This window comes from Danio rerio, chromosome 4 (genome assembly GCF_049306965.1).
Source record: "Danio rerio strain Tuebingen ecotype United States chromosome 4, GRCz12tu, whole genome shotgun sequence".
Taxonomy (NCBI): domain Eukaryota; kingdom Metazoa; phylum Chordata; class Actinopteri; order Cypriniformes; family Danionidae; genus Danio; species Danio rerio.
Genome location: NC_133179.1, coordinates 17,262,714 through 17,275,350, shown reverse-complemented (window position 1 = coordinate 17,275,350; position 12,637 = coordinate 17,262,714). Strand labels below are relative to the sequence as shown.

General features: G+C 30.8%; 1 protein-coding gene across 8 annotated transcripts in view; it reads left to right on the top strand.

The window, feature by feature from the left end:
* The window catches only part of dennd5b (DENN/MADD domain containing 5B), a 57,462-nt gene that overhangs the window by 19,888 nt on the left and 24,937 nt on the right, over positions 1-12,637 (top strand). For all 8 annotated transcript variants that reach the window (XM_009300252.5, XM_073945604.1, XM_073945603.1 and 5 more), the window contains 3 exon segments: positions 1,424-1,533; positions 6,210-6,912; positions 9,621-9,808. In XM_009300252.5, coding sequence (XP_009298527.1) covers positions 1,424-1,533; positions 6,210-6,912; positions 9,621-9,808 — 1,001 coding nt within the window.

Here is a 12,637-nt window from a genome sequence, read left to right as displayed (position 1 = left end):
TACGTCCTTATCGCAGCAACGAAATTAGGCACCATACAGCATCATATGCTGATTCGGTCTGGTTCATACCGGTTACAGCACCAGGTTCTGGTACCCAACCCTGAAAAATGTCAGCTTGCTTGAAAGGATAAACACAACTTGCGCAGTTAGCTTCAAAATATTAACAAGAATCAACACTAGTAATTGAAACCAAAGAAAACACTACTAGTGCTGCTAGCATGAAAAAGATGTTTGCTTTTTTATGCTAGTTCTGTGTACGTTTTATGCTATCTGCTTTCTCTCTTGCATGCTTTACATCTTTTCGATTTAAACCTGTCCATTGTAACTTTAATCAGATCAAAATCCTGCATGACACACTGTCTGCTACTGTGATCTGCACTCTTATGGTGTTCATGGCACGTCTCTAATCTCCTTTCCTGCTAGTGATTTGTTTTCATGTAACACTGCGTGTGTCGGCCTGTTTGAGACACACTAAGGTGAAACAACAGTTGTTTCTCATGAAGCCAATGTGTTCATGGTGGGAGAGAGTGACGATTCTTTCATGTTGTTATCTTGTATGCTTGTGTAACAGAATTTTAATTAATCAGAATATGTTTATTTTTAGTTATAACTAGTGATAATGCAGTGCGCAAAAACATCCATGTCTGATATTTAAATATATTGATTATATCTGCAATAGGAATATAATATTAATAGAAAATATATCCTTCTTTGTTTTAGGAATTTCATATTTACATCTGTTTATCTTTTTATTTGATCGTTATTTTTACATTTATTTATTTATTACTTATAAATGATTTTGTCATGATCTACTTATTTTTGGGTCAGTGAGGTGCAAAATGACCTCTGCTGATACTAGTGAACAAACCAGATGTGTGTGTGTGTGATATGTGAGGATTGCTGTTCAGATTAGCACTATCCAATCAGAGACAGGTGTCCAATTCTAGGTCACTTTTACACGGTCAGCGCCATCAGATTAACTCTAACTCTATACCTGACCATTGTCCATGTCACAGTAGTCTTAAAGGGACAGTTCAGCCTAAAATTTTAATTTACTCCCCAATTTATTCACCATCAAGAGTTTACAAACCTTTATGAGTTTTATTAAAACAAAAGACAATATTTTGAAGAATGTTGGAAACCAGTAGCCATTGACCTCCAACAGTTTGCAACATTCTTCAAAATATCTTCCTTTACACAGTGTAGTGGCAAAACCATGAAACTTTAATCAAATGGTGTGTAATTGAGACACATGACAAGCCTCTTTTAATTTACGACTTTGTATAATAATTCAAATGCACTCAAAGCATTGCTGCTTTTGCATTTTAAAGCACATGAATAATTTAAGAGAAGTTTCCAGGCCTTTACTTTTCCCTCTGATTTTTATTCATTTCCATCTCTTTGTCCTGTTTCCTCTCTGCAGGGGAAAACTTTGATCAGAGTCCCCTAAAAAGGACCTTCAAGTCTAAAGTGTTGGCTCACTACCCGGAGAACATTGAGTGCAACCCATTTGACCAGGATGCTGTTAACATGGTGAGCAAATTCAGTGCCTTAAACTTTTTGCTGTGATTTACTCTAAATTGTTTTACTTTTTATTTTATTTTACTTTATTTTATTTAATTTTTTATTCATTGTTTTACTTTATTTTATTTTACTCTTATTTTACTTTTTTCTTTTTCTTTTTTGTAATTCTACTTTATTTTATTCTACTTTACTTTATTTGACGTTATTTTATTTTACTTTATTTTATTTAACTTTTCTTTTACTTTTACTTGTTTACTTTTTATTTTATTTTTTTACTATTACTTTATTTTATTTTACTTTTACGTTTTTTACTTTATTTTACTTTATTTTACTTTTACCTTATTTTATTTTATTTTTTATTTGTAATTTTTATTTTATTTTTTTATTCTATGACTATTTTATTTTACTTTTTTATTTTATTATATTTTACTTAATTTTCTTTTACTTATTTTTTTACTTTACTTTATTTTCTTTTACTTTTATTTCACTTTATTTGACATTACTTATTATTTAATTATTTTAGTATTTTAAATATTTTATTTTTGGTAATCTTTTACTTATTTAAAGTATATTAAATATTTATTTTTTGCTTAACTAATGTTTATTTATATTGTAATTTTTAGTTTTGTATAGTTTCCTTTTGTGTTTTGTGTTATTTAGTTTTTTTTAATGATTTATCCCATCTGAATTTTATGCGTTTCTTTCTCAACATGCTATAACTTGTCAACTAGCTCAGACTTTTACGATAAATCTTTCACATCCAGTACATCTAAACTGGTTTTATTTCTGTATTTAGTAAATAATATTGCCACACACACACACACACACACACACACACACACAGTGTCAGTGTTTCTCACATTACTCATGGAGTGTCATCATGATGTGTCTGTGTTCGCCTGCACTGCTCAGCTGAGGGCTTTGTGTTACTGTCCCACAGCCGGCAGAGGAAAACCAAAACCACTGTCCTGTCGCTCTCTGCCTGCAAGGTCATTTTTTCCATCGGCAAACACTTGCATCAATTATTCAGCTCAGCTCTCCGCTTACATCCACATGGAAAGGCTCATTGTGTGTGTGTTTGCTTTGTAGAATATAATCTGAAGGCAAACACTTATTTTTTATTTATTTATTTATTTTTACAATTTAGTAATTATTTAAATTGAGTTTCAGTTTGATATTTTGAGATTTTGGGCTTTTCATTGTGTTTATATTTTCAGTCTAATGTGGCAGACAAATCTAAAATACACTTTCAAGTATTTAGTTTCATTAATTTATATTAGTGCTTTATCCTTTTATTTCTGTAGATTCCAATTACAATACATATTTTTATCCTCAACATGATTTTTTTCTCTCTTGCTTTGAGCCATAAATCTCCACTTAGCAGCTCTTACATGCAATTAATTAATCCCACAGTGTAATTCATATCTAAATTATGACGGTTTTCAAATAAGATTTTGTTCATACAACTTCAATTTGCCTTATTATATACAGCATTTCATTGAGAGTATTTTCTGAATAATGGCTTTATTAAAATGCATTCCCAAGCTCCATATTTAAAAATAAATTGAGAAATAAATAAATAAATAAATAAATAAATAAAAGAACCTTTGATTCTAACATCAAATTAAAAGATTTTGAAGAACTGTAATTTTTGCATTTAATTTTTGCATTTAGATTTAATCTAATATTCTGCTATTTGTGCTAGAACTGCATACAAATTAAATTTTAAAACATGTAATACAAACAAAGTTTGCAGTTCTTTATGTAATCAATCGACAGTGACGATGATGATGTTAATTAATTTTTTGTACCTTGTTCACCTGCATAGTCTTTCCTTTTCCTTTCCTTACTTGTTTGGCGCCGTTATGCCATCACATCATCACAGCAAAAACACAAAATAATAAAATGGCATGACGTACATGTTGAGTCAAGGCCAGTCTCTTATCTGCCAGCCTACATACACACACACACACACACACACACATTGAGAGTGTTTAAAAGACACTTCAATCACTGAACACTGAACTCCATTTCACTTCTCGGTTCTCCAAGGCCAGGATAAAATTCCCTCAGTGATTACTTTCATTTTCAATTCCACTCATGGCTGATCTTCTTTTCACTCTTTTAGCCTTCTGTTCTCTCTCTCTCACGCCATTTCTCATTTTTATCTGTTCTTGTCTTTTTAATACCACACACATATCCATTTTTCATATAATATGTACAAGCTTTGCAAAACGTTTTAGTTTATTATTAATCGTTCAGTCAAAAGTTGATATGCTTCTCTGAAAAATTTGTATGCCTTTGAATAAATATTAGCTTCTTACAGCGACAAAAACAATAATAGTAATAACAAAAATATTACACAACAATATTATGATAATAATAATAACCAAAATAATAATCAAAATAATAATAATTCTAATAATAAAAAATAAAAAAAATAATTATTATTATTACTATTATTTTATTATGTTTGCTCCAGATAATGAAAAAAGGCTGTTCTCTCTGTTCAAATATTGTGTGCAAAGATATCCTGGAAGAAAATATTATAAAGCAAACCCATGTAAACAAAAGTATGATTTATATGATTTAATAGGGATGCGTAATATAAATAAAAATAGTTTAAGTCCAAGTTGTCCAGGGTCATGGCACTTTGTATTTTGCACTTTGCATCGTCCTGCCAGTCATAAATCTTGAATCATGTTTCTGAATGAGTCTGAAGGTTTCAGGAGCTAATGGCATGTTTTAAAATTGACCTGTCAGAATGTTACATTTTATGATCATGTGCTTGGATGTTCTGTGGCGCCAGCAGCACATTCAAACTTCATATAGTATGTACAACCCTTTTAAAAAGTGCTGTGGTGGCTACATAGCACTTGCAATCAATAAGTGAAAAGTTAACACATTACTGTTTTACTTGCATAAATAATTAAAATAATGAAGTGAAATTTTATTATTATAAAGAGATAGTAGTAATAATAATAATAATAATAATAATAATGAATAATAATTCAGAAACAACTGAATTAATACGTATTAGTTGTTTAATAAAACGGTAAAGAAACCTCTATACTATACTATACTATGCTATGCTATGCTATAATTGACTAAACTATACTATACTTCACTAGTATACTATAATATACTTGACTACTGAACTACACTATAGTTGACCGTACTATACTATACTATACTATACTATACTATACTATACTATACTATACTATACTATACTATACTATAATATACTATAATATACTATATTATACTGTAGTTGACAGCATTATACCATACTTGCCTATACTATACTGTGCTATACTACACTATACTATAGTTGACCATACTATACGATACTTGACAATACTTTACTGTGCTAGATTATACTATACTTGACTATACTTTACTATAGTTGACATTACTATTCTATACTTGACTATACTATACTGTGCTATACTACACTATACTTAACTATACTATAGTTGACAGTACTATACTATACTTGACTATACTATACTTGACTATACTATAATGTTCTATACTATACTTGACTATACTAAACTGTTCTATACTATACTTGACTATACTAAACTGTTCTATACTATACTTGACTATACTAAACTATACTATACTAGACAATACTATACTGTAATATACTTGACTATACTATACTTGACAATACTATACTGTACTATTTTATACTATACTGGACTATACTATACTTGACATTTCTATATCATACTGTGCTATACTACACTATACTTGGCTATACTAAATTGTACTTGACTGTACTATACTTGACAATACTGTACTGTACTATCTTATACTATAATATACTAAACTATACCATACAATATTTGATTGTATTATACTTGACTTTACTATACTATTCGAGACTATACTATAATATAATGTACTTGACTGTACTATACTTGACTAATATACTTAAATATACTACACTTGACTATACTATACTGTACTATACTATACTTGACTATACTGTACTGTACTATACTATGCTTGACTATACTGTATTGTACTATACTATACTATGCTTGACTATAGTATACTTGACTATTTACATAGATTTATAGATTATACTATAAAAATACTGGATTGTTTTAACTCAAAGCCATTGCGATTATATCCCAGCATTTTTACAATCTAGGATTTTAACATTCTGTTATTTAGTATAATTTTTAAATATTTTATATTTTTATGAATAAAATATATCAGTAATAATTACTGCAATTACTGAATCAGTGAGTCATTTTCTCTCTTTTTATTCTCTCTCATTTCTTTTGATGTCAGATTAAATTTTTTTTTATCTGTGTCTTTTAAATCTCATCTGATACAGTTTTGTTTGGTCAAGCAAATAGGGCTAAGTATGTAAAAAAAATTGTTGATAAAATCGTGTGTTTTCTGATAATTGCTTTCTCCTGAGCAGATTTTTATAATCTTAAATAAATTCACAATCTTTTAGAGTTTAAATTAGAGTAGTTGTTTAAATGATTTCTTTTGTAGTTGGAAATGTTGCAGAAGCGCTGTGTTGTTCTTTTTCGGTTTGAGAAAGACGGATGGTGTTTAATTGTTGTTTTATTTTTGTTTTGTATTTTTGGTAATGTTTTATTTAATTTTTATAATTGTATTATATTAATTTGAAATCTCTCTCTCTCTCTGTCTTTCAGCTCTGTATGCCTAAAGGCCTGTCATTCAGGACGCAGCGGGACAGTCTGGCTCCGCACTTCCACTCGTTCCTCATCACCCGAGAGGACGGCTCACGGACTTACGGCTTCGTCCATACCTTCTATGAGGAGGTGACGAGTCCTCAGATCTGCTCCGCCATGCAGACGCTCCATCAGATGCACCAGGCTGAACACAACACATCTGCACAGAACTGTACTTCATCCTCCTCATCATCCTCCTCCTCCTCTTCCTCCTCTAGCATGGACTCTTTATCCAGCAGTCTGGATGACGTTGACTCTCCATCCGCTCATGGAGGCAGAAGAACCTGTGAAGGCTACGACTCGATCCGCGACACTCTTTATGTGTCCAAAGCCATGTGTTTGATTGCACCGATGCCCTTCATGCACGCTTGTAAACGTTTTTTGGCTCAAATGCACCGGGCTGTGAGCTGTAGTCCTCCGCCGCCACTTCCTCTAGAGAGTTACATCTATAACGTGTTGTATGAGGTGCCGCTGCCGGCGTCTGGACGCTCGCTCAAGTTTCATGGAGTTTATGAACCAATCCTGTGTCAGCGGCCGGGAGTCGGAGAGCTGCCATTGGCTGATTTTCCACTGGCCGACGCCTTCCGGTTACTGGGGGTGGAGAATCTGGTGCAGCTGTTCACCTGTGTCCTGCTGGAAATGCAGATTCTGCTGTACTCACAGGGTGAGACTAAGAGTTTAGTTTAGTTAAATTTTTCTGCTTTTGGTTAGGTTTTCTTTTGGTTTCCTTTAGTTTTTTTGGTTTCGGTTCGGGTTTGGTTTGGTTTGGGTTTAGTTTACCTATGGTTTTGTTTGGTTTGGTTTGGTTTTAGTTTTGTTTGGTTTTCTTTTGGTTTGGTTTAGTTTGGTTTGGTTTGGCTTTCATTTGGTTTGGGTTTTTTTTTTTTTTTTGGTTTTGGTTTGGTTTTGGTTTTCTTTTGTTTTGGGTTTGGTTTAGTTTGGTTTGCTTTGATTTTCTTTTCTTTTTTTGGTTTGATTTTCTTTTTTATTTGGTTTGATTTTCTTTTGGTTTGGTTTAGTTTGGTTTGGGTTTGATTTTCTTTTTATTTGGTTTGATTTTCTTTTGGTTTGGTTTGGTTTAGTTTGGTTTGGGTTTGATTTTCTTTTGTTTTGGTTTGGGTTTGGTTTTCTTTTGGTTTGGTTTGGGCTTGGTTGAATTTTCTTTTGGTTTGGTTTGGTTTTCTTTGTTTTGATTTCCTTGTTTTTGGTTTTTATTTAGCTTTGTTGTGTTCTATTTTAGTTTTAAAATAAATGAGATTTTAAAGAACTTTTATTCAAGGTTTTAAATGTTTTTTTTGTTGTGTTTTAGCTATCAATAAATATTTTTTTATTATAGATTCATAATAAAAAAAAATTTTCACTGGCAACTTAACAATCCTGGTTTATAAATTTTCTGTTTTACTATTTTTTTTAAATTTAATTTTATGAATTGTTTATTAAATAATAAAAATTAATAATTATTTCTCTTATCAACAACAACAACAACAACAAATAGGAAAAAATAGGAGTATTTAAATAGGAGTTTTACATAAAATGACTAAATAAAACTAACTAAAAATGTATTAAAATAATCATCATAATTTTTATGTGTATTAATTTATTACTTAAATATGACCCCGGATTAATAAAGGGACTAAGCTGACAAGAAAATAATTGAATTAATATTACTTAAATATTTATATTATTATTAATAATAACTATACTACCACTGGTACTTATAACTATACAAATATGTATTCCAGTACTGCAGTATATCGTATTATTATAATGACTTTTGTGGTTTTTATATATCTGTCTAATTATTTATACCTGTTTAATTATTTATATCTGCTAAACTCCCCCTTTATCTATCTGCTGCAACATTTCATTGTCTTAAATTGTTAATATGTCTGCTTCCTCTGTAAATATTGATATGACATTTGATTGATTTAATGAAGTAATTGTTAAAGCTAATTAAAGTTTAATTGACATTTCTAATTGACAGTTGTACTATTTATATCAGTGACTGTATGCAGATCAGTTGATGTATTATTGAAGCATTTATATTTGAGTTGATGTTGGCGAATGTGGGATCTTGGATAAATGTGGAGAAGCCTGATGAATATTACATTAAGCTACTGCAGCACATATGCTTTTCAGCAAACACAAGCTGAAACAGACGCTAATGAATTCCTCTGACTCGTCTCTATATAAACTTATAATGAGATTTTGTGAGAAACATCTATTAATCATCACACTGGCCTGTTTTGGGAAGTGTGCCGTAGAGCATTACATGATCATTTACCTTTCATCTCATTTCAAAATGATCCAAATGTAAATAAAAGGACTTTATGAGTAAATAAAACAGATTTGCAAGCCAGTTTTAAGAGTTTCAACATAATTAAACAGTAAAGTTATGATAGTCTAACCTTTATAGATGTGTTGGCAGACTGTGATTAAATTATGTTAGCTAAAAAAAATAGATGATAATTATTCTTTTTAAAATTTTAACAATGAATATTTATTTTACTTATTTTTTATTTATTATTATTATTATTATTATTATTATTAATAGCATTATTATTATCATTAATCACATTATTATTATTATTACTTTTATTATTATTATTATTATTATTATTCATATTACTGTTGTTGTTGTTGTTGTTGTTGTTGTTGTTGTTGTTGTTGTTGTTGTTGTTGTTGTTGTTGTTGTTGTTGTTGTTGTTGTTATTATTATTATTACTACTACTTCTACTGTTTTACTACTACTACTGTTTTTAATTAGTTAGGTCATTTATTGTTTTTTATTATTTACTTAGATTCATGTCTTTTATTATTTTTTTGTATTATTAATATTATTATTATTAATAAATAATATTATTATTATTACTATTACAGTTTTATTATACTTTTTTTCCTTTTCATAATTTCTTTTAATATCTATATTTTTATGTAGTGTTTTTGTTTTATTGTAGATTTTTACGTCCCCTCTATTATTTATTTCTTCGTTTTTTTGAAATGCAAAATATATTTTACTATAATATATTTTATTTTATTTTATTTTGCTCTATTTTACTGTATTTTATTTTACTTTTATTTTACTTAATTTTATTTAACTTTTTATATATTTTGGTAAATAAAATTTGGTTATGTAAAATTGAAATGGAAAACTCAAACATTTTATTTTCTAGTTTATTTTATTTCATTGTATCTTATTTTTATTTTATTTATTTGTTTTTTAATTAATTATTACTTTTTTATTTCTACTTTTTCATTTAAATAAATTAAATTTTTTAATACATTTTTGTATTAAAATTTTTACTTTTTATTTTATTAAAAAAAAAAAAACTATAAATAAATTGACTTTTTTTAAATCACATGTTTATTTAGACTACCAGCGGCTCATGGTGGTTGCGGAGGGCATCACAACATTGCTCTTCCCTTTCCAGTGGCAGCACGTGTATGTCCCGATTCTCCCTGCTTCACTCCTGCACTTTCTAGACGCCCCTGTCCCATACCTCATGGGGCTTCAATCTAAAGAGGGCACTGACCGCTCCAAACTAGAGCTGCCTCAAGAGGTAAAAACACTACTCAAAACACACTCACAATCTCCGTCCCACCAATACACATCCATGAATCCGTTAGTGAGACGTTTCAATAAATCAACCTCTATGCCTTTAAAATGCACTGGAGGCCTTGCTGAAAATAGCCTGAGACTCTTCTTTTAAACTCCTTGATTCATTTTTTTTTAGCACAACACAGGAGTTCAGTCCTTCCATGTTGTCATTAGTGTGAGATATTGTGTCTTTTTGTGTTGAGTTGTATCTGAATTATTAGCAGAGGTTAATTATTCATGGTGTATCTGTCTGGTGCTGCAAGGCTTCCCACATCCTCATCCCTAAATCCCATTTTCCGTAAACCCCATATGCAGATTCTCTGCTGTGCATTTTCTTTGAAGTCGCTCTGACCCAGAAAAATAGACAACAGGAAAGAGATTGAAGGGGAAACAGGGGAAGAGGGAAGAGACTAATTTTGGAGCTACTACATGGGTTTCCAGTTTACTGCAAGACTTTTGTGTTTTGATTTGCGATGTTTGATTTTATTTGGAGAAGGAGGGTATTGCATCTTGTTAGCATATTTTATAACATTGCTAGCATTTTGTTACATAGTTTTAACATGTTTTAAAGATGTACCACAATGCAAAGACATGTTCAATGCAAAGACTAACATGTTTAACTCAAAAAATAACATCAATTAGCATGTTGCTCATCTTTTTCTACCATGTTTCACCATGTTACCATATTTTAACAATAGGTTGGCGTAATGTAGCTTGCTGTTAGCTTGTTTCTGACATGTAGTAACATAGCTAAGATGTTTTAGCAGGCTATTAACATGACTTAACATTATTATTGTGTTTCTAGCATGTTTAACACAAAATTAGCATGCATTTTTATGCTTCTAGTGTTTTTTCTGCCATGTTTTACGCTATGGTGAAGTAGCCGGTTTTTTAAAATAGGTTAGCATGACGTAGCATGCAGTTTTTAACATGTAACATATCTAAATAATTTAACATTTTATAAACATTAATTAGTATGTTACTATCCTGTTTGTAGCATGTTTGATACAAGACTATCATGAATTAGCATGTTTCTAGGATTTTTTAACATGTTTTACATTTTAGCGTGAATTAGCAGGTTATCATATTTTAACAACATGTTGAAGTATGGAGTAGCATGCTGTAAGCATGTTTATAACAAGTTGTAACATGGCTAGGAACATTTTTTAACATTAATAAGCATGTTACTATCATGTTTATAGCATGTTTGGCACAAGTCTTTTATAATTTAGCCTGCTGTAAGTCTGAATCTAGCATATTTAACATTGTTATAATCAACTGGCTCAGTTAGCAAGTTAACATGATTTAGCATTAATTTACATGATCATATATTAGCATGTCTTGCATGTTTCTAGCATGTTTTTCATGTTCTAGATAGATTAGAAGTGTATGATATAGAATGTGTAGACTACAGTTGATTCAGATTATGGTTTCTGTTAACATGTTGCTAAGATAACAGCGTAATATTCCAAAATATTATTAAAATGCAAAATCCACAACACCACTCTTGGGTAAAATAACAAATGCATCGTCCACCATCTTGAAGTCTTTCTGCTGACCTTGTCGCAGTGAATTCTGGAATTGCCATTTCCATAAAGTTGTCTCTCGAGGCTGGATTCTGCTAAAATGCTGCTCTTTTCACAATCAGTTCTTTGTCCTTCCTTCGAAATCACTTGAGGTTTTCTGAGATGTCCTTGTGTAACTGCACTCTGAGGATGGGTAGCAGTGACATTCAGTTAAATTATTATGCTCCAGCTCCTGTCTGTTGTTTTCGTCAGTAACTGGATTCCTCCGAATGTGAACGTTGGTATTAAATGTGCAGCATTTATACAGCACAATCAAGTCTAGATGTCCATCAACAGCTCACGTTTACATTTATTTATAAGCAGAAGTGTCAACTGTGCGATTTAATTCACGTACACCCATATTAGATTTTGTGTGTACACACATTTAGGTCTTATGAAGTAAAACAGTGCCCAAGAGGCTGAACATTATCATATCATGTTGTTACCAACAAGTTGTATGCTTTTTGAATGTTCATGACATTAGGGTGAATTAGCTGGTTGGTATATTACATTGGTAACAAGTTTTTTTTCCACATTTTGATTATATTTTATCACATTGCTAACATGATTGTAACATAAAAACATAGCTATAATAACGTTTTAGCATGAATCAACATGCTATCAACATGTTTTCTACAGTTTTTCAGAAAGCTAGCATGAATTGATGTGCTCGTGGCCTGATTTAACATATTAGTAGGATGTATCAGTAGGTTGTTAACATATTGTAGTATTATTCTAACAGAACATTGGATGCTTTGAGCATGTCTTTAACATTTTGGGACGCACGGCTGTTTTAATATGTTGTTAGCAGATATTAGCATTTTTTGCTAGCACAGAAGCCTTCACACAATGCAGGTCAACTGCTTCCCACAAAATAAAAAACTTAATTACCTGCTAAATAATACCCGAAAGGTATTACTGTACATGAGGTCTTATGAAGCTAAATGATCAATCTGAAAGCTAATATAGGGTATATGCCGAAGCATGCTAATATGACTTCTAATTTGCCATTAACCTGGGTTAAGCGCTTCCGGCGAACTGAATGCCAATGCAAAATCGGTGCGTTTAGGGTCTGTTTTCTTTAAAAATCAGCGATCTCTACTAGCTGAGTGATATCCGATTTAAAGTGGGTCTCAGATTGTACAAGAAGCACTGCATTAAATTACATGTTCCCCCGCCATGTCTTTATAATATGAGCATTTGTTTTACCCCAGTATATTCAATGG